The following is a 22520-nucleotide window of genomic DNA, read 5'->3' as shown; positions in this document are numbered from 1 at the left end:
TCAAAATTAGTTAAGTGGAAATTGTTGTTGACCGTGTTTGTTTAAACCATATTTTATCCAATAAAGATGAGAGCTTAGAGTTAACCAGTCTTGTAGGAAAATGAGGCTGAGGATCCTGATGGAATTCGAATACAAATAATTCGTCAGTATATCTTTGGTATATTTTTAAACTGTGACGTACATTTTTGAGAGTCAGACCGTATATTTTATCAATGGGTCCGCGGTCACACTGGTCACACTGCATGCCTGGAACTATAAATTTGTAATAAATTTTAAATTTAAAATAATAAAATAATGTAAATATAATATAAACTAAAACAAATTATATAAATTAAATTTATAGAAAAGTCTTTTCGGCGGTATAATGCGGCAAAGTGCGGCAAAAATATAGCAGGTCGATCAACTGCACGGTAACGACAAACAATTAAAAAATAATTTCTTTAATAAAGTAATAAAACCCAGCCATATTTCCAATTGCGACAAACACCGCCGCGTCCTGAATGCGGCCAAAAAGTGTTTCTCCTACCTCCTCCATCAGCGGCCGCTCCACCAAAGAGCAGCAAGGGACGCAACGCGCAACGAAAGGTGAGAGATGGCTGCAAAAATGCAGGCGTAATTATTTAAATGGCTATTGATTTTGCGAGTCACACCCACCACCGCCCTCCTGTTGCTTCGCCCAGTCGGTCGTTTCCCACCCAGTGCCCTGTGCGACGGGGGCGAGATTTGCGTTGGCGCTTGTTGCTGCGTACAACAGGTGAAAGCACGGGGTATGGTATGCTGGGGAGTTGCCCTGTGCAGCTTCTTAGAACAGTGTAACGCAGTGGCAGTAGTTAACCTTGGCTTCTTCTGGGCTAATCAATTAATTGTAATTAATTATACGGAAAGAGACATGGCTAATTGTTTATGCATGTATATGTGTGCACACATATGTACGATAGTGTAGAGAAGCCCACTTGTTCCACCTGTACCGGACCAGTTTCTGTTAAATATTTATAAATAGACGCAAATAATTTTATAAACAAATGAAAGACGGCTATCGATAGCATATATCGATGTTTCCCTGTGGAAAATTGTGCCGGCAACATGTTTTAGCGTTCGGTTCGACCATCGTTCTCTCTCTCTCCCATGTCGTTCGGCTCTGATACGTTCGCTCTCTCGCTCTTTGTTGGGAGCGTTGGTTTGACGCTGATTGCGTTTTTGGGAGTTTTTTCAGATACAATCACCATCAAACCTGAAAAAAGTAGTAGGAGTAGGAATAGCAGCAGAATGAACGGCAGCGCTCACAAATTTTTCGATCGGAGCAGGGAAACGACAAAATAGCTGACAACTTTTGAATTGAGCGGTTGCTGTGCGCGTCGTCGAACAATAAATAAATTATTTAGTAACTAAAAACGGCTATAAACATAGCAGTTGATACAATTCACGAAATATTTGCATTCGGGCGGCCAATCGCGCAACAAGCGTGAAAGAGCAGAGGAATATTTAAAAATTTCCTGTCCTTCAAATTTGCCAACAAGTTGCATCCTTTTGAAGTGCCGTTTTCAAGGTTTTATCGCGTGGAGATCCTTCTTCTAAGGCGTGTGCCGGCGCTTTTTCATCCCGGTGGACCCCGAGGCATCCAAAGAAGCGGAAGTGTGCGTGTGTTCGTTTGCTTGTGTTCGTACGTGAGTTGTGTGTGTGCACGATTTAAAAATAAAACGGCAAATACATAACAAAAAAAATATATCGAGAGCAACAGCGCCTCCACATACCCATACAATCAAAGGCGCGACCTGTACGTGTTTACACATTCTAGACTGTCCGGCTGTGCTTGTGCTGGTGCGCACCAAAAGGTAAATAGAAAAAAAGAGCAATCTACGTTCGAACCGTCTAGAGCGGGGGGGGCGGCCACGCTCGTGCGTGTTTGGGTATGTGTGGGAGGACTTCCCAGGCAGTGACGTCTGCGCCTGCTGCAGTTGTTTTTCGCCTCTGCGCCGCACTGTGGGCGGGATACTGCATTTTGCGCAGAATGTTTTCTTTTGTCTGCAAGTTTCCAAAATTGTGTTTTAAGAAGTCAACAAATTGCGTTTTCTTTTACCCATGAAAAATCATGTGTTTCCACTTGAAGTTTTTATATTTTGTATACACAAAATAACACACATGTACATATGTATGGATTTATATGCACATGGCAATGGTATATACATACATGCAGCGCTCCTGTTTCTTATTGTTGGCAGCGCATGTCGTTGCCGTTGCCGTCGCTGTGGCCATCTTCGTTCATGGTTATATTTCCTGGAAAATCCATAAAAACAAAGGAAAAAAGAATTTCGAGTGCAATAGCACAAATAACAACAACAGCACATGAACACACCACAGTACAATCGGGTATATATTAGCCCCGCTCTCTCCCTCGCTCTTACATCGCCCTGTTGGCTGACTGAAGGGGCTCTGGCTACGTCTCCCACTCCCACTCTCCCCCTCTACCTCTCCCTCTCCCCCTCTCCGTCTATCGCCCTATCATGCTCCTCATATTCACATGCTACTCTTGCTTTCATACTTTTCCGTCGCGACTTCTGCGCGCTCAACACTTTTATCTCTGCTTCGTTCTCTCCACTTCTTCGTCTTCCTCATATGTTCCCCTTTCGACGTGTGTTGCGCGCCGTCCAGTGACTTGTTGGCCTGGTCTGGCCTGGCCTGGCCTGTCCTCCGCCGCTGCCTCTTACCATTTTGGACAAATTACTCTTGTCAGCGGACGGTTCGTGTCAATGACGTTGCGAGAGCCTTAACCCTTTTGTGCCCGCTGGCAGACCTGAAATCTACAAAATCCCTCGTTTCCCCTTTCACCGCTTAATCGTCGCCAATAGATGTTTTAATAGATACGAGATACGATAAGCAAGGTTTTCCTTTGTTAGACTTCCCAGAAGGCATTCTTTTCGTTTGTGATCAGCATTTTAAATACTGCTGTTTACTAAACATTCAGAGGACTTTGTGTAATATCCATTGGATCGATCTTTTTTTTTTGTTACGAGCCAATCCACAGAAAGCTATTTCTGTCCCTTGAATTTCCGATAATCCCCAGTCCTTGGCTAAATGTGTTGCTCTCCTTCTTATCTCTCTCTCTCTCTCTCTCTCTCTTTTGTACTCTTTTACACTGACAACTTTTTATCAAAAGCCGTTTTATTGCGTTGCATTTAATCGTTCTGGCCGCAGAGACGTATTGTAAGTGGAGCACTGCCCATACAGTGGATAGTGGGGCCGGGCCTTCCATACACCATCCCCAGCTAAAGCCGATGTCTGGGGTATGTGCTGGCAAGGCTCTGCTGTACTTACACAAATCACAAACTTGCAGCTTATCAGGCGGGGGCTTATGCTGTTTTTGAATCAATCGCAGAGCAGGGATCCAAAATCACATGACAGATTCATTTGTTGTATTTTAATGATTAAAAAAAAACCATTATTGCAGAAGAAATAAAACGATTAGAAATTAATCTAAATGTTCGCCCCCAAAACCCTGAACCCTGATGATATTTTCTGATTAATATTTCGAACAAAACGCCAAAGATTATACGTGACATTTGCAAAATTAAATTTCAGTCCAATAAAAATTTCAGACCATTATATCGATACTATAACTGCACTGCTTTCACACAGGATGCACCATGATCCTTCATATTTCGTATATTTTGTAATCTTAAAAATGTAAATGTCAGATGTCCTAAATCTAGGGAAGTTTTTCGTGCCTTAATTAGCATTGAAACATGTACAATTTGTCAGAGATAAGAGACAATTTTTTATTTGTCCATCGAATTTAAAGGTCATAGGACCACTTCGCCGAATCCATTAAAAACTGATTTGGATTCCTAAATCATATTTGGCGTGAAATTATTAGCTTAGCGACGGGAAAATTTGTCCAAAAAATCTGATAAGAGATTAATTATTCCTGAATCAAAGGCAATTTCCGCCGAGCGAAATAGTTTTATCAAAAGATGCTACAAGGCACTTCTTGAGGTCAAATTATTAGCAAAAAAATATGCAAAATGGAAAAACACCAAATGATGTGCACATCTACAAATGTACCTGTCCATATACTATAAGTATTGTAGGAAATGAGATTAAATTTAGGGCAAAGATTGTGACCTGATCGTGGGATCATTCTTTTTATTTTCGATGCTATTTCGATTTCGAAACCGAAAGCTCATCCAGCAACTCTCTCTAAAGAGAGAGGATACTCGTGAAGGGCAGAAAGAGATATGTATGTAGATCCGAATGATCAGGAGCCCAATATACCCAATGCCCTGCTTTGCCGAAACCGAAACGAAAGCCGACAAACATCGTACAAAATGTCAGGCGAGTAACAACGATAAATGATTACTTAAATAACACTTGGTTTGTGCGGTGGCGGCGTCTCCTCCACTCTCCACTGTCATCGCTGTACGGCAGGCAGAACCCGTACACACACAGACACACACACGAACACAGATGCCCGTTTACAGGCAAGCATTTGTTGTGTATACAAATACGTACACGCTTATTAAACATTTATGAGTGCAAAAACAATACCACAAAACGAAACACATTGTACGTGCGCGCATCGGATCGGGCATCATGCATACTTACGCGGGGTGTGTGTGTTCGTGTTGCTTATACAAAATTGAATAACAAAAAGTACAAAATGTCGAAGCAGCAAAAAGTCTGAAGCAAGAAACAACACCACATTCATTGGGAATGGCGGAGGAGACCGCTCTGGGGCCTTTGGTCAGGGATCCCCAATGGGCGCATGGGGTGGGCTCCCCAATGGGTATTATGCTGTGCTGTGGGGCCCTCAAGAAGGGGGGCGGCGTCCACTCGAAAAGCAACCATAATAAATATGACCAAGCCATGCAATATTTACTAGAAACGACATTTTACCCCCCAGTGTCTCGGGAACAACTGTCGCGGTTCCCACATGGCGAGTGTCCACTGTGCCTCTGCTGGCACCTACCTTTGCCTTACACACTTTTGTCTGTTCTTTCCGTTCTGCGATAAGTACGTACTGGCGGTTATCAGCAGCGGCTGCTGCAATAAAACTTTCCATTAGCCGAAAAAAAGCTTTTCAGTTCAAATGAAAAATCATTGGGGGCGAGAGGGGTGTCTCTTTGTGTATCTGATTCTATCTTTGTATATGGATGGAAGATAACAATATTTTCCAGAAACACTATCAACAATTCTTGTATGCATACTACTTTTTGGGGATTAAAACTCAAAATGGAATCTGCAAAAGTGGGGATCTGGCAGCACATGACGCTGGGCCAGAGCCGAAAAGATACACACACGTGTGGATACATAGAAGATACAAACTGATGCCTTGCTGCGCTGAGTCATCATCAAAACTCTTATCTAAGACGCTCCCAGTGCCCCGACTCCGACGCTTTGGTGGTGGCCCGGCCGCTGCCTCACTCAGCATTAATCACACAGCTAAATATTGCTGCATTTCGCTTAACTGCTACTTTGCTATTCTCCCAATTATTCTCCCCTCTCTGTGGGTCTCTATGTGGGCTCTCTGTTTGTTTTCGATTCGCCTTTTCGTTTGCCAAAACGGCAGCAATAGCAATTTGTGTGTGGGCAGGGCAGAGCAGCTGCTTGCCGGCCGCCCGAGAGCTTGTGTCAGTCCCGAACAGTTATACACAGAAGTCTGCTTACCCCGGGGACAAATTTGAAACATTTTAGCATTAAAGCCACTATTTTCTGCAGGAAATATATATTTGGATAAATCTCTGTCGCACAGTGTAAAATGAGAGCTCTAAAGCAAGTAACATTTTACTGTACTACGTTTTGGGGAAAAACTAGATCAATTACTGGGAAAGATGGTCAGAATGATGGGCAAATACTTGTGTCCCTGACTGTAAATACTGTGCATACTCCTCTCATACATAAAGACGAAACAATCTATTGACCGCATTTTGATCTGCGGTATATATATGTACATATCTATCTCATAAGCAGTGTTCACAGCTAATTGAGAATGCACAGCACACATATGTATGTAAGGCGCCATGGGTTTTCCCCCCAATATTCAATTGAGTTGGTTTTTTTTCCAAGATTTTTCCTATTTTACATAGCGATAAGCGAGCGATACACAAACGGATGCAAAGCCACAAAGTAAAAAGTGGCTAAACCAGTTCAGTTTTCACTGCAAAAACTGCAAATGCAAGTGCAAGTGCAATTGCAACAACAAGCACTTTCTTTGCATTTCAAGGGTCGTTTTTTGCTGGCGTTTGGGGGTTGGAAAAGGGGCATTCAGCTCAAGGTCAGCGCTAGATTGGAGTCAGTTTCTGTGCACCAGCCATTTGACATTTGATCTCATGAGAGCCCAATCAAATGATTTATTTCATGTCAATAGTAAATATTATTGTAGGTTTAATCGTATTACAAATTGTTGTATAGTGAAAGCGGTTTTGTTTTCATTTAATTATTGTTTTATTTTGGGCAAAGAAAATTCCGATACGAAGCTTCAAGTATTTCAGAATGTTTTGTCTGTATTTTATGCATTTTATTAACGCCGATTCCCCGAACCAGCGCCGAAAAACATAGACGTCAATGCAAATTCAAGTTTTGCAACTGAAAACATTTTTCGCGGCCGAGAAATCGAAACGAATTTTTATACTACACAACAGACGTTAAAGACAACAAATGGATGATGGGCAGATCTCTACATCCGAAGATAATATACCCTTACAGTACGGGGAGAGTACTTGGAGATTAGGCAGATTGACATTCCGTTCGCTTATGGGGAATTTGTACAGCGTACCAACGCCCTTCTCGACGAATGTCCCCGAATGTGCCCTAGTAGAGCAGTGGCATAAGATAACAGAAGTTTGCCTAAGCATAAGCTTCCTACATGAAGAGGATCAGACACTCGTGACATGGCTAGATCGATTTGGTCTTTCGATAGGGGCCTTATGGCATTAGTAGTTGCTAAAAAAAATAGACTGATAGAGATGCATCGCCGAAAAGTCGCACTGCTATCAGTCGAACACTGTCAAAATACCTTTCTTCCGTAAAGACAAACGAGAGTATATATGTATATTTCCTATTGCAAAAAGTGATCAAGAGAATGCGCGATCATGCGAAATCAAAACACATGTCGTGTGCATTACAAGGCACCGAGGGACCACGGCTCTGCCTTGCAAAAACAAAATACACGTCGTAGGGTTATTACCCTTCCTGAACAGGGTATTCAACACAAATAAAAAGAGCTTCGTTACACATTTGTTTTGCTCGGTGTTACGTGTGTATGCATGGGGGTGAGTGTGTGTGCGATTGTTTGTGGATGTGTGACGTGCTTTGTGGTCTCTCTGTTGTATACACGTTTTTAACACCCTGAAGCCCCCCCTGACGTCTTAGGGGGATTTTTATTTCTTTTAAAGTTTTCTTTTACCCTCGCCGGCGCTGTCGAGGCCTGTGCGTGTGCGAACATTTATGGCAGCTTGTAAATAATATTGTCTAACATTTTGCGGCTGCAACTAAGTAAATAAATGAATTGGCACTCCACCTCTGCCCTGCGTCGTGGCCCCATCATCCTCCCTCCAGCCTGGCTATCTATACAACTACCTATCCTGCTCACACACACAGACACATTCTATTGAGAGCTATAAATCGCGAGCGTTGTGTGTGTTTAGTGTGTATTGTGAGGGGCACATCTAACTACCGGTTATCGCGGCTTTTGTTGTGGGGCCTGGGGACCCGCGGGACCCTCCGACTGGCGATTGCGCGACCGCAACGGAGTAAGGTTTATCGTCAATATATGTACATACATATGTATGTATATACATATGTGTGTTTGTTTGTCCCCCTGCCCTGCTCTGCTCCTCCAGCGCATCATTATCATCAAACTACATCGGTTCCCATCTCGCAATAAATACATTTTGGGCTTTTAGCAGTCCATAACAAAAGTTAAATAAAAGAAGCCGCTAAGTTTTTTTTTTTTTATTTTGTGTTAGCGTGTCTGCGTCTGGATCGCTCTTGTTTTTTCTTTCTGTTTCATTGAGCGTTGCCAAAACTGGATTCGAAGCACCTCCGAACTCCGAACCGCGAATTTCGAACCTAATGAGATTTTTTTTTCGTCGTCGCTTGACAAGGGTTCCCATTGATGGATTGTCGTTTAGTTCGTTATTGATTTCGTTAATTTCCATGGTGGTGTGCCGATGGTGGGGTTTTAAAATAATGAAAAAGCTTTACTGCTGTATTTCTGAATACCAATCTAGGTAATTATTTGCTCTAGCAGCTCTTATACTGAAACCATGTGCGTTGTACGCCTATGACTGTAGTATAAGAGTTTCTCTGTTAATGTTCAAGAGCTACTATATAAGAGAGTTCTGCTCTCTTTATCTACTATTACTTTTTGCTGGAAATGCGATAGCACGAATAGTTTTTTGTACTTATACTAATAAATACTGCGGGTCAATTTTAATGATCTTCAAATATTTTTATTTTTATTTATTATTTAACTGTAGAAATAATCTTCTTTCGTTTTGGAATCTCCAGGGCTTTAATATATTGTATCGACCCCAGGGAGAATCTCCCATCCAATTCTTAATATCAAAATTGTGCTCGGCTTTTTTCTCAGTGCATTGTATGTACGCATGTGGCTCTCTGAGATCGCGCCATGCGAAAGATAAGCTCTCCCCAGAGTTGCCGAATTTTGGAACTGGAATGGAGTGGAAACGACTGGGAATTGGAACGGCAACAGTTCATGCTTCCACACCAGTGACGACACTCGCGGCCACCTAACACATATTTCACGCTGAAGGGAATTCCTTGTGCTCCCCAAGGGGCAGGTGGCCAGGACGCACTCATCCGTACACATTTTCGTACATGTATTTTGTTTGGGCAATTTTAATTATTGCCCCCACGCATGAGTATTTTCGTTGATAATACCCCTGGGTCTGGGCTGTGGCCCATCCCTCTAATTATTTATTTGGGGGCTATGAATGGAGTTCCCTTTTTGCCAAAAATTTGCATAATTATGCCATTAGCCGACATTTCATAATAACGAATGGTCTTCTGCTTATTCATGCTGTAGTCTATTCTTATATGGGTTTTTTTTACTATTTCCAGAAATATTCCTGATAAACAACTAAAACAAAAACTAGACTAAACGTTGGCTGGCTTTTCCACGGAATCATTAGAACGCTATTTAAAATTTGCAAAACTGACCCGATAAGGGCAGGGCCTGACTGTGCGACTAGCTTTCCACCTAATCCTCGGGCCCAATCTTTCACGGCAACTGATTCATCAACCTGCCTGCCTGCTGCCAGCCCGAGTTTTGGCCAACAAGGGCAGATGGCCCGCTTATCAAAATGCAGAGTGGAGTATATATAATACTCGTAGGCCAAATTTCCAGCAAACTTCGATTATTCTAACAACTTCGGGGTAATTTTCATATCAATTCATAAAGTGTAGTACAACTCTTGCTCCTCCTTCCATATGGGGTCTTATCATGACCAACATAAAAGCACAGAGTCAACCTATTGAGATCTTCAGTTGTGTTCCTTCGATTGATCGCTAAAGGCGCTGGGTAAAAACTATTTCATTCAAGAAATATCACATTTTCGGCGACAGCTCTCTCTCTCTCCATGTGTGCGTGTGTGTTGTTTGTGTTTTGATTTGAAAACGATCCTATATTTGTTTATAAACAAACTGTATTTCATGTTGCCACCTGACAGCAGCCAGGCTAGACGGAAGGGCTGCTCAGATAACGCCAAAAGGTGGGGAATCAGCTAGGGAAAGGGAATTCGCTTGAAGAAAAGCGGAGCCCGTCGATACGCCCACAGTTTTCTCAGTTATTTGCTGTTTATTTTTCTGAATTGTTGCCTTGATAACCTTAACATTTGTGCGACTACTGCCGCTGTTGCTGTTTCTGCATCGATCTCTCGTTTCATTAGACAGCAATCAAAATTATTGCTGATAGCAAGAGCGGAAAAGTACTGCCAAACCGGAGGGGGAGGCAAACCATTGAAGGGAAAACTTTGTACCAACTTTAACTTTAGCCCGTGGCTTCTTTCCGACTGACTTGGCATATTAGACGGCCAAGAAAACCTTGAACTACTTTGGTTTTTCGAGTCCGAAGGGCAGGCAGCCGCAGCCAGCAAATTTATGAATAGAAAGAAACCTGTGTGTGGTGGAGAGATACTATCGCCTGTCTCGGCGACTACCTAAGGCCTGGACTGGAACTGGAATTGGAATTGGAACTGGGACTCGTCTCGCTCTCTCGTGTTCTTTTTTGGGATCATCGTTAAGTGAGCCGCACATCCGATTTCTGTTGTTCCTTGGGCCGCCGAGGCACACAGGTAGTATCGCATCAAAAAGGCACGACCTGTTTTCATTTTTCTTTACTTATTTTTCTGATTTCTGGTTTTCTGGTTTTCTTGTTGTAGGTTTTTGTCCCTTTTGTTTGGGCTGCACTTTCGACTGTTTTTCGGGCTGTGTTTCCAGTCATTAGATCCTTATCTAATTTCGCTGCTGCTTCTGGGCTGCTCTTTTCGACTGGTTTTGGCTCGTTTCGTCTCTTGTTTTCTCTGCTCTCAGCTCACAGTTCTCTCCCGGAATGACCGGCCATTCATATTTGCTACGTGAGCCCAGCGAGCCTCGTTCTGTTGTTGGCCTTTTTTCCGGGTAACTACAGAAATTAGCGTATCGACCACAAAAGCAAACACGCTTTGCAGTCTCTGGCATTGGCAATGGCTTTGGCTTTGGCTCGGGGCTTAGGGTTTGGGTCACGTTTTGACGACAAACAACAGTCCAGAGAGGGAGCGAGAGGCCGTTCATGCCAGATCCTGCCGGCCCCTTATCAGCGCTATTTAGCATGGCTATAAAGAATCATATTCCCCATAGATCCGACCTGTCGCCTGTCTGGTGCAATTTCGTTTCACACCTGTTGGCCGCTCGCCCATCGTCTAGAGTTCTACCCGACGAATCGGTTGCTCTCGTCTCTCGTTCTGTTTCTGTTTTTACTCGTATTTGTATTTGTTTGCTTTCCCACTGGCGTGCGAGTTGTTTGTTCTACGCTTTGCCATATTGCTATTGCCCATTGAGGTTGTTTTTGTGTGTTTTTTTTCTGCTATGGTAATTAGAGGCTTGTAGCCTGGTATAGCCCTAAAACCTGGGTTTATGCGCCAACATAAATTCTGTGTTTTACAGCTCCCATAAACGATGATGATGTTCTACGGCTAGATGTCCTTCTATAAATATTTATATTTTATTCTGTTCTTTATTCCGTTTTCATTATCAAATTAAGGATATCTTTCTTTAATAAAAAATGCCTCCAATTATGATAATTTCTTCGGTAACATTATTTGAAATATGCTTATTCGTTGTACTTCGGGTTTATCTTATGAAATATTCGTCGCATCTAGAGTTTTTCCTTAACGGTAAACGGTAAAACTCCAAACTCAAAACTACCAAGACTTCTCTTTCGATGCTAACGATGTGTTCTACAACGCACTACAACGGACAGACCTTTCCCTCTCACTCGCACTCAGAAACACCAAGGACCGCAATCGTCTCTCCTCTCTGAGCGAAAGCATCCTCTCCCACTACGTACTCTCTCGAGTGCAGTACAGCTATACAGTACACAATGACAAGCCACACATTTCCCTTTCTCTCTCTTTCTTGCCCTTACGACTAAGTTCTTTTATTGCCTCGCTTTTATGATACTCTCTGAGCGAGAGTACTCTCTCTCAATCACTCAGAGGAGTACAGAAATATAGGTTAGGTTAGGTTACTGTCCAGAAAAGTAACGGGTACAAAAGAACAGGCCGCAGAAGATCATACATTGGGAACAAATTGATAGTCAGTTGATGCACAGGCAAATGGCAAATTCACTGATAATAATCAATATAAGGATTAGTAAATTTACAAACCGCATAGACCCATTGATCTCTGACCGACTAATCCGGACATCAAACATTAAACATCAGTCTCATTACGTCCCCACATTATTCAATTTGTTGTACAATATGTACAATATAGTATATAGGTTGCATGGGATACAATCATCTTTGGCTTAAATCTCGCACTTATCACAAAAAAATGTACCATATGCTTGTGTATTTATAGTTTCCTTAACAATTCTAAATCAATCGAAAGCGAAAGCGAATACCAAAATCCAAACAGAGCGCAGATATCGTTTGCATGTACCGATTGCATTTTATGGACGACTCAGATTCATTTGCTTGTTGGAAGTCAGCCGGACGTTGAGCGAGCAACTGAAAACAGATCACAATATACCCAAAATATCCATTCAGCTGTGTCCCAGCTAAACAAAAAGCATCCACACACTCATCCCACAAATCGAATCGAATAAGAATCACATCATCAATAGAGAGAGAGATAGAACATCGGGTAGGAGCATGAGCCTGTGGAAGCGCATCTCCAGCCATGCCGACTGCGAGGCTCGTATGGCAGCCTACTACGATGAGAAGGGTCTCTTCGACCTGCGTCTCTGCTTGGCGGCCTGGATCGAAGACAGAATAATGTGAGTAGATCATAACGTGGGGGTGGCTGGCAGCAGATGATGTCGGGATGTGGGCGGGCATTGATCAGATCTAGAATTAGAAAACTGCTTCATTTAAAATTCAAATAATAATAGTCCCACCCCTCCTCATACAGGTCCGAACAGATCACACCAAACTCTGCGGAACAACTGGAGCGCGTGGCCCTCAAGTTCAACGAGGATCTGCAACAGAAGCTACTCTCGACGCGAACGGCCAGCGATCAGGCACTCAAGTACCGAGTGGTAGAGCTTTGCACCCAAATCCAGCGCACCTCTGCCCTCGAGCTGTACACGCATTTGCGCGGCGGATTACAAAAGGAGCTGCAGCTAGCGACGGAGAAGAGTGTGGCTACACCAGGTCCATCGATGCCCCTCAGTCCCTACAACATGAACAATCCATCCGGCTACATGGATCCCAGTGAACTGATGGCCGTTCAGCCAGCGGTTGGCGCCGGTTTGGGAGTCATTCACAATGCGCTAGGCACGGCAAAGGTGGAGCTGTTCGAGATCGAGCATCAGATAGTGCAGTACTTTAATGAATTCAGCACCTGCGGCAACTCCCTGAAGATCCTCGTCCAGAACTACAGCTACATGCTGAACTCCACAGGATCCCCAAATCCCGAGGAGGCGTTCAAGTGCCTGATGACGGAGAAGGCGGCCATTGTGACGACCCTATGCCGGAGCTATATATGCTACGAGCCGCTGCAGGAGCTGATTATCAGCGAGCTGAATAACTGGCGCCGTCAACAGGCGCTGGCCGGCAATGGGGCCCCTTTCCAAGAGAGCACTCTTGATCAGATTCAGCGTTGCTTCGAGCTACTCGAATCCTTTATTGGCCACCTCCTGGCGGCCGTCAAAGAGACGCTTCGTGTGCATCTCGTCAACGACGAGCCAGAACTGAACAATCTGCTCGAGCGGGTGAGAGGTGCACAAAAGAATCTGGTGTGTGCCGCCTTCATTGTGGACAAACAGCCGCCACAGGTGATGAAGACAAATACGCGCTTTGCGGCCTCTGTCCGCTGGCTGATCGGCTCCCAATTGGGGATACACAATAATCCGCCCACCATTGAGTGTATCATCATGTCGGGTAAGCGTCCCCATAGAGATATCTACCGGCATTTACTTATCATTCCCTCCTACTCCCTCCCCGTTTGCAGAGAACCAGGCAAATCGTTTCGTTACCCGCGGCACCCAAATGGACAGCACCCTGGCTGGTCAGTCTTCGGGGGAAATACAGAACTGCTCCAGCACCATGGAATACCAACAGAATAACCACATCTTCTCGGCCAGCTTCAGGAACATGCAGCTGAAGAAGATCAAGCGGGCCGAAAAGAAGGGCACCGAGAGCGTCATGGACGAGAAGTTTGCCCTCTTCTTCTATGCGACGACCACAGTAAACGACTACCAGATTCGTGTGTGGACCCTGTCGTTGCCGGTGGTGGTGATTGTTCATGGCAACCAGGAGCCACAGTCGTGGGCCACCATCACCTGGGACAATGCCTTTGCGGATATTGTACGGGAACCGTTTGCGATCACCGATCGCGTGACCTGGGCCCAGCTCTCGGTGGCGCTTAATACCAAATTTGGGTCAAGCACACAGCGGGCCCTGACCAGGGATAACCTGGACTTTCTCTGTGAGTCCAGATGTTTTGGTTCCGTTCGTCAGTTTTGTTACTGATATATTTCTCTTCCTCTTCCTTCCTGCTTCATGTTTCAGTTGAGAAGCTGCAGCGCGATGAGCGTAGCGATTATATTACGTGGAATCAGTTCTGCAAGGAGCCCCTGCCCGATCGCAACTTCACCTTTTGGGAATGGTTCTTTGCCATCATGAAACTCACCAAAGACCATCTGATGGGCATGTGGAAGGCCAGCTGCATTATGGGCTTCATCAACAAAGCCAAGGCGCAAGATGATCTCATGCGTTCGGCCACGGGCATTGGCACCTTTCTGTTGCGCTTCTCCGACAGCGAATTGGGTTGGATCAGTTGACTGATGTATGCAGATAGATGGATATTAATGTGTGATCCTTTATTGCAGGTGGCGTTACCATTGCCTATGTGAATGAATACGGATCGGTTACCATGCTTTCGCCATGGACTGCACGTGATTTTCAGATCCTCAACCTGGCCGATCGCATTCGCGACTTGCATATGCTGCGCTGGCTACATCCGAGCGACACCAATGGAGTGCCCCTGGAACGCGATCGCGCATTTGCCGAGTTCTACTCAGCTCGTGATGGTACGAATGGTATATGATTTCCCCCTCGAATCGAGTAAATACGGGTTTTGTTTGCTAATTGAAATTTGAATTTTGATAGAACCCAAAGCCGGCTATGTGAGAAGCACGTTACACGTCCAGGTACGCAATGCGATTGGAGATAATGGTTCCATTATTGGGACACCACAGCATCCCATACCATCTCCACCGCAGGATAGTAGCATGTCAATGGGAAAGTAAGTTTCGATGCATGACCGATGCCCCAGACACACACAGCTAACATGCATCTCTGCAACACCGCAACAAGAAGATTGTTCTATGATGTGATATGACCCCCCCTCCGCCCCCCAGAAAAAAAATGATTAAAACTTAACAGCTCCGCACGAAGACCCTTGGTCTTTGGTCTTTCCTTAAATTTTATTTGCTTTGCTTTTGCGTTGTTTTGTTTATGATTTTGTCAAAAGTTTTACTAAGATTGCAATACTTTGAATTCGATAAAAAAGAAAGGGGAGGAGACTCTGCCTGACTAACCGAGCGCCTACCAGGAAATTTGTAAATAAAACTGATATGATTGAACCCCACAATGGGCTCTTTGTAGAGCTCTCAATCCCCAAGCCACAGCCCGTTCCCCAATTTATTTAAATTAATTACAACACAGCCCCACTTATTGTACGATTTGTTTATTTTCATTCTCCAACTGTATACCATCGGTTGATTTTTTGGGTGTTCTGTTGGTGTACCACAGCCCAGAGGACTCTGATTCGGATGATAGCTGTGTGTTAGATGCCATAGAGAGATATGTGGCGGACACATCACCCGATGATCCCGTATCCCGTGAGATCATTGCCACCATTATGAGTGCAACGTGTAAATCCCCACTTTCCGCGAGGTATAACTATTTATGTATGATAATCCGCATCCAAAGATCACTCTCCTCGATCAGATTCCACCCAAAACCTCTTCTCCGACTGCTGTATGCTGTTCGCTGAGCTGCTCTCTCTCTATCTGATTGATTCGCCGAGACGCTGATTCCGACCCCTCAATAAATCGTTCGATCCATCAGCTCATGCTCATTCCAACCAACACCACCATATTATCAGACGCACTCGTCTCCCGTCACGTCACGTCACGCCACGCAACGCCACGCTAACCCCTTGCATTCATCATATCAGATCCGTTTCAGATGCCCTGAGCTCCCCAAAAAACCGTATTAACAATAGCCATTTAGCTGGTCGCTAGCTCAGTATATAAGATATATACATATGTCGAAGATAAGCTCAAATTGTATGCATTGTTTATGTTTTTATAGTCTTTTTGTTTTTTCAAAGTATTGCCATCTTTTTAGACTTTTTCAGCCGCGAATTGATCAAAACGCCTAGTCAAGCAATAATTGGCTTTAACAAATAAATGATTTTCCTCTAACCATTTTTCCATTCTCCTTTTTCTATATATTTTGGCTATGAACGCAGCTTGCAGAATAGCACCATCATGCACCTGTAAATCTGAGATCTCTAGGCTGAAACCAGCAACCAACGAAGCAGCATAACAAATTAATTTTTAATATTAAGACTATTAAGGGAAATGCAGTCCAACAAAATTGCGATTGGCTATAATTGAATTGAATTTAATTTTCTTGCATGCATTTTTTGAACTAATTGTCCGTTTGCCTGCTAGGTAAATTGATTGATTGCTTGCTTGTTGCTGTTGTCATTTTTTGATCGAAATGTTATTGTTGTTTAAACAAATTTTTGGAAAAAAGAGATACTTTTAGGGACACAAAAATTCCATTTGCTTTCTCTGCCATACCCCATATCTATCCATTTTTGCCACAAAGAAACTAACCCACATAAACACCTTTCATTTTCCATTTTCACTCGTACCATTTGCACGATATTTTCCAACCTATTTCTTTTTCATTATTAATATTTATTTTTCTTTCCTTCTAATTTTTATCCACAAAAATCGCCATGTATTTTAGTTCCGGTGACTTTGCAATGGCGGATTTCGATGTGAACTTTGGCGATGTGTATAAACAGATTATATAAACAATTGAAAGTGTGCCGTGTGGATGCCCTCCCCCCCGACCTAGACGATATAGATATACCCCCTTCCCCCCAGCAGCGATTGCAGCCATCGTGGAGCTGCTTTTTAAAGAAGTTTTTATCGTAAAGTTTTTACCTAAAATGTAATTGTAAGATTTTGGGAATGCATCGTTGTGGCATGTTTAGTTTTGGTATGTATTCGAACTCTCTTTATTTCGTACCCATTATCCACACCTTAAAAGTATTATACAGTACACATTATAGTAGTTGTATTTTTGCTCAAAGAAAATGATATAAAAGACAACGAACGAAGAAACGCATCGAGTCTTAGGTAAAATATACATTAATAATCGTTATACAGAGTGCGGAAAATGTTACAAAAAAATAAGCTATTTATTATGCTAATATTCAAATATTAAATGTTTGTTGTTAAATGTATTTGAAAAGTTAATTGCCGTTTCACGCTATACATAATTAAACGAGTTCTCGTTTTGCATCGAAGGATGGACTCGCGGATGGTACTACGCCTGGTTTCACTGGTCAAGGATCCGATTAGCATTGTAAGACTAGATAGACGTAAATACAGGGAATGAAACGAATTACGAATTTACATAAAGAATTATTTCAGTTTATATACAGATTATAGGTATATTTATAAATATGTGTACAACAATTATACTCGTGTACCTATCGCCTAAAATTAAAGAATAGCGCATTGCCTTTAGTTTCCTTTTCCTTCGGTTAATCAAACACTATGTTAATCGATTCTATTCTGTTCTTGCAGCATTTGTGAAACGACAAACAACTCTACCAAGAGCAATGCATGCAAATTGCCACCACACCCTAAACACAAAACAAAAAACACCTGCAGCACACAGCAGCCAATTAATTGTATCTATTACGATTCTAATTATGTGTGATCTATGGATAACTTTAAGGTTTTCCATTGGAGTGTGTCCGCATGTTATTCGTTTTTTATACACTACATATATATTTTTTTTATACATACAATATGATATATTTTTAATTTGTTTAAATACTGTGTGAAAAAGCATTCATTTTACGACGAATTGTGACGAGAGAATCGATTTAGTTAGCGAGTAACTATTTGTTGAATCTAAATTTTTGATTTTGATTGTAATTTTAAAGGATTTATTTTTAAACCAACTATCAAATCTTACCAACTAAACTACCTTCGAGTTAAGGTCTAAGTTAAACGAAGGAGCAGCGAAGGCAAATTTTAATTGCATTTTAGTTTTAATTGTATTATTTACATAATATTGTGAAATGCTTTATGTGAGAGAACCCTTTAGAACCCTACTGCCCCCTTTATTGGCTTCCAATGCTGAAAATGCGCAAAAATCTAACCGATCCGTGTATATTTTTAATTGTTTGTGTTTGAGTATGAGTTTTGAGTTTTGAGAGTCCAGGGCACAGTTTGCAATGCATTTCAAATGCGACAAATGCGATTGCCTTTAGTCAGTTTTTATGGAGAAGCACGAGGAGAACACGAAATACATATGTACATTATATATGAGTAACAAGAGCATAATATTTTTTCTACACAACCATAAAACACTACACTATACACTATATCCTACACTATGCTACACTAAGCTTTGTACCGTGAACCGTAAGAATTTTATAAGACTTAAGTACAGACCGCCCAAAAATAAAACCACCCAAACAAATAAATAAATAATTCAAGAACTATTTTTAAACATTTACATGCCAAGAGGCAGGGCAGACGATTGTGTATTTGATATTGTAAAAGAAATTCAATTGGAACTAAACGAAAATCCTAATCTGTGTAACGTAAAGTTTTAAATTTTTAATCGTAAAACTAACGCACACAAGAACACACACACACACATTCCCCAAAAAGAAACACAGATACACCCGAGCGCACTTCTATATACTAGATATGTATGTACTACTACTATGTTACGTGTATTGTGCAATGCTCGTTTAGAAACAAAGTTGATATTGGGAAGTGTATTCAATGTATTTAAATGTTGACATTGTGTTTTAAATGTAATTTCAAAAGCGCTAATTGTGTGTCCAATTTGGAAATATATTTGTGGGAAACAACTAAAGAACTATTCTTGTCAAAATGGCCAATAAAGATTTGATTTTAAAACTAAAAAATAAAGTTTTTTTTATTAATCCATAAAGTTTATTCCGAAAGTTTACACATAAATGCCATAAATGCCAACGAATCACTGTGTATGCCAGAGAAGCTGATATATTCCATATTAGTTCTTGGTGGAACAACACTTATCCTTGGGTCCGTTCTTGCAGGCGCACTGGCACTGCTGGCTGCAGGCGCAGTTGTCGCCGCACTTGGTGGCCGAGCACTGGCAGTCTATGGATCAGGTCAATGGTTTACTATTTATACATTCACTCCCCGTTTTTATGTATTAAAACTTACTTGTTCCGCAAGCCTTGCAACCCATTTTTGTTTTTGGAATTAGTTTTTGTTAGATTTAGAAACGGAGTTTATTGCCTTTGCTGCTAGCAAACGATTTCTGATGCATCCAGAGGAGAGACTCTGCCGTTTTATAGCCCTGCAAGTGTGTGTTTGACTTTGCACACCACCAGAAGGGAACTCCGGTCGATGTGTTCCTCCTATGTGGGCTTATCAGGGGGCGTGCGCAAAGCGGCTTTATCTCTCTGTGGGCAAAGAAACGCGTAAATTTTTTGCGCACGCTGAACGAGTGAAACTGCACACGACTTCCTTATCTAATCAGCAGTGAAACTATAGAAACATACAATTCCAATAGCTCCAGACTGGGTATAAAAGCAAGCATTCTTCAGACAAACGGAATCAAACAGTTCCAACGGTTTAACCAGTCGTAGCGTTCAACAGTCAAATTGGAAAAAAAAACACCAACAAGATGCCTTGCAAAGGATGCGGAAACAGTGAGTAAAAAATTCTACACTATTCAAACTTAATTTTAATAATTCGAATTCTTCACTTACAGACTGCCAGTGCACATCGGGCCAGTGCGGAAGTACCTGTGCCGGTAACACCCAGTGCCAATGCGCCGCCAAAACAGGAGCCAAGTGCTGCAAGGCCAAGTGATTGTGCGGCCACTTGTTGTAATATGAATAGTACTTAATTAGTTCCCAAATCCCCGACTGATCCTAATGCAAATCTGAAGCTAAATAAAACACACATTATGTTATAGTTCAATTAAATACTAGGAATTATTCTTTGGAATTAGAAATGGCGCTTAAGTGCACACCTTATACAAAAATATTGTAAACTTCACATCATGAAGATACATACATGTAGTTCTTGCACCGCCAGCTGGAATAGAAATACCGCCTAAATGTCCCACCCTATGTTTATATCTTGTGCTCAAAGAATATAGGGACAGATTAGACTTTGGTAAATATATGTAACAGCCAGAAGAAAGCGTTTCTCGCTCCATGAATTATTCTTTGGAATTAGAAATGGGGCTTAATATATATATTGTAATCTACATAAAATAAATAAGAAAAAATGTAATTGAAATACCTTGTAAAGATTCTTGATTAGGATATCGAGCTTAGACGATATAGCCCTGTCCTTCTGTCCGGCAGAACCACCGTAGAATAGGATCAATACTGTATAACATACAGCAGGCATATTACTACAAGGCCTTGGTGCACTTACACTATACATATATGTAGGCGGTTTAGGCTTGTAATGTATCTTCTATATTAAGTAGGTACTCGTACCTTATTAGAAAATTAAACGTCATACACGTTTCGAATCATATTACAGAATTTTGTTTTGGAATTTATCGTTTCGTAAGCAGTCTGAATGGGTCGTAAATCTTTCTGGTAATTTATGAATTGTTAATAATAGTAAGAGAATTTTTATAATGAATAATTTTAATTTGAGTAGAAGAATCTCAAGCATTGCTCACATATGTATTTGTTTGACGTTTTTTGTAAAGAATTTAATTCCAGGTCCACTATTGCCATAAGTTTGTAATCTTTGGGGTTTATTTAATTTACACCCTGGCAAAACAACATTTTCTCAAGTGTGTTGGTGTCTGGGTGTGTGTGTGTGAGGGGTTAGGTGAAGGACCATCAGTAGTCAGAAGGGCACTCGAGTCGCCGCAGTCTTTAAATGTGCAACTTGGAGAGGCGAGTGAGCAACGCATGCATGTCTGAGTGCCGTGTGGCAAGGCGTCTCTCTTTCTGTCTGTCCTTACCAGAGTCCTTCAGGATGCGTGCCCTGAGCGGGTCTGACAAGCAGACATGCGGGCCAAGAGCCAAACAGATTGGCAGCCGAGGCCGTCAGTCTGTCAATTCGCATCCGAAAGATGCATTAAGAGTGCTAATTGCAGTTGACAATTTCATTTCATACGCAGCCAATTGAGTATTTCTCTCCTGTTCCTGCTCCTGTTCCTGTTCTGGTTCCTGTTGTGCTGTTGTTGTGGCAGTCGGTGAGGGCTTGCGAGTGGAAATGGGGGGATGTCTGTGATTGCTTCTAGTTTGTAGCCTTGTAGCTTAGCACTTGGCCGAAATTTCAATTTCAGCGCTTTTAATGACGTTAAGCGGCGGAAATGGAATCGCGCCTGCTAACTGCCTTTTTGCGCCAAGTCATCAAACTTAATTTGTATGGAAGTTGGGAGCTCAAATGTTTTTACAGCCATTTCCTGTTGAGGGAGGCAGTCAAAATGCCAGACAGCCCCCGACACCGACACTAGACCCAATCGCAATGCCAATCAGAGCCGTTCCATTGCCTGCCGTTGGCTATATTTGAGTTTGTTTTTGTGTCACGGCTTTTTGTGAGAATCATGCTGATAAAGTGACACACGTTCCCATCCGAAGGTTGCACTTGAATATGTCCGACTACAGGATGTCCAAATGGGTCACGCGAGGCTCTTAAATCTGGGCTCAAGACATCACGGCGTATACGCGATTTCAAGCTGCCAGCTGAGCTGCCGTCGCCTCAAAGCGCAAACGCAAACAGTTAATTATGTCATTAAGTTTTCATGTCACAGAAGCGGAACGAAGTGCGACGAAGCGGAACGGAAACAACTGCAATGCGGACACTTCGTGAGGACTTTGTCGCCAGGCCAGGCGCCAGGAACCAGGCACCAGGGCTATGCTCCGTGCAACAGAGTGGGGCAACAGCGGCATCACTTATGCATAAGAACATTTTAACTTTTCGTTAGCCACTTTTGAATGGACGTGGCACTGGGGGATGGGGGCAACGTTCAAGGATGCCTCTCGTGTTTATCTTTTGCGTGTGAATTTCGGCTCCTGGCAATGTAAAGTTTTTCTGCGGCCGAATCAAATTATCACCACAATGCTTCTCACACACAGACACACATAGATCGAAAGAACTTTTGGCAAAGAACGCAACATAAATTAATGAAATGCACAAAAACTGCGAATGTATTGCCAGGAAGAGTCACTCTCTCATCCCCGTTACGATCCTATGGCCTGTGTTGTGCCGCAAATATTCTTAATAATTTATTGCAATTTGTTTGCTAAGCGCTTCAGAGCTTGCTGAACTTTTCAACATAAATTAACAGATTAGTTGGCTACCGTCGCGCCGTGTGGCACACTACAAAAAAGCCCCAAAACCAACTTTCAGCAGGTGCCAAAACAGGAGCAAAAGAAAAACAACCTAAAGAGAGCGACGACGATGACGACGACGACGACGATACACACGGGTTACAGCTGCTCTGAAGCTTCGTTAATTTCTGGGAATGTGGCCATCGACAAAGTTTTTAACCAGC

The 22520-nt window shown here is 42.5% G+C and overlaps 3 protein-coding genes across 9 annotated transcripts; 2 read left to right on the top strand and 1 right to left on the bottom strand.

The window, feature by feature from the left end:
* Positions 1-329: 329 nt before the first annotated feature.
* Positions 330-18486, top strand: LOC108155914 (signal transducer and transcription activator). Of its 7 annotated transcripts, XM_033388477.1 has the most exons (11): positions 330-410; positions 515-585; positions 12079-12496; positions 12631-13601; positions 13672-14148; positions 14232-14489; positions 14552-14761; positions 14832-14967; positions 15477-15620; positions 16710-16964; positions 17558-18486. In XM_033388477.1, exons 3-10 carry the CDS (start codon positions 12372-12374, stop codon positions 16774-16776), a joined length of 2388 nt encoding a protein of 795 aa, XP_033244368.1. In that variant the 5' UTR covers positions 330-410; positions 515-585; positions 12079-12371; the 3' UTR covers positions 16777-16964; positions 17558-18486. The 7 variants fall into 7 exon arrangements, with proteins under 7 accessions (XP_033244368.1, XP_017142553.1, XP_017142549.1 ...); XM_017287060.2 differs by lacking the exons at positions 330-410; positions 515-585 and adding an exon at positions 1268-1832; XM_017287062.2 differs by lacking the exons at positions 330-410; positions 515-585 and adding an exon at positions 1269-1832 and having other exon boundaries at positions 14552-14752.
* Positions 18487-18759: 273 nt separating this feature from the next.
* LOC108155916 (metallothionein-4) lies at positions 18760-19315 on the bottom strand. Its single transcript, XM_017287067.2, has 2 exons — positions 19205-19315; positions 18760-19138 (listed from the first exon to the last, which is right to left on the bottom strand). The coding sequence occupies exons 1-2, from the start codon at positions 19227-19229 to the stop codon at positions 19029-19031; spliced, it is 135 nt and encodes a 44-aa protein (XP_017142556.1). The 5' UTR covers positions 19230-19315; the 3' UTR covers positions 18760-19028.
* A 269-nt stretch (positions 19316-19584) lies between these two features.
* On the top strand, positions 19585-19974 carry LOC108155917 (metallothionein-2). The gene is made up of 2 exons (XM_017287068.1): positions 19585-19695; positions 19758-19974. Exons 1-2 carry the CDS (start codon positions 19671-19673, stop codon positions 19856-19858), a joined length of 126 nt encoding a protein of 41 aa, XP_017142557.1. The 5' UTR covers positions 19585-19670; the 3' UTR covers positions 19859-19974.
* The last annotated feature ends 2546 nt before the right edge of the window (positions 19975-22520 follow it).

Source organism: Drosophila miranda, chromosome 2, assembly GCF_003369915.1.
Source record: "Drosophila miranda strain MSH22 chromosome 2, D.miranda_PacBio2.1, whole genome shotgun sequence".
Classification (NCBI taxonomy): Eukaryota; Metazoa; Arthropoda; class Insecta; order Diptera; family Drosophilidae; genus Drosophila; species Drosophila miranda.
This window is presented reverse-complemented; position numbering and strand designations above follow the sequence as displayed.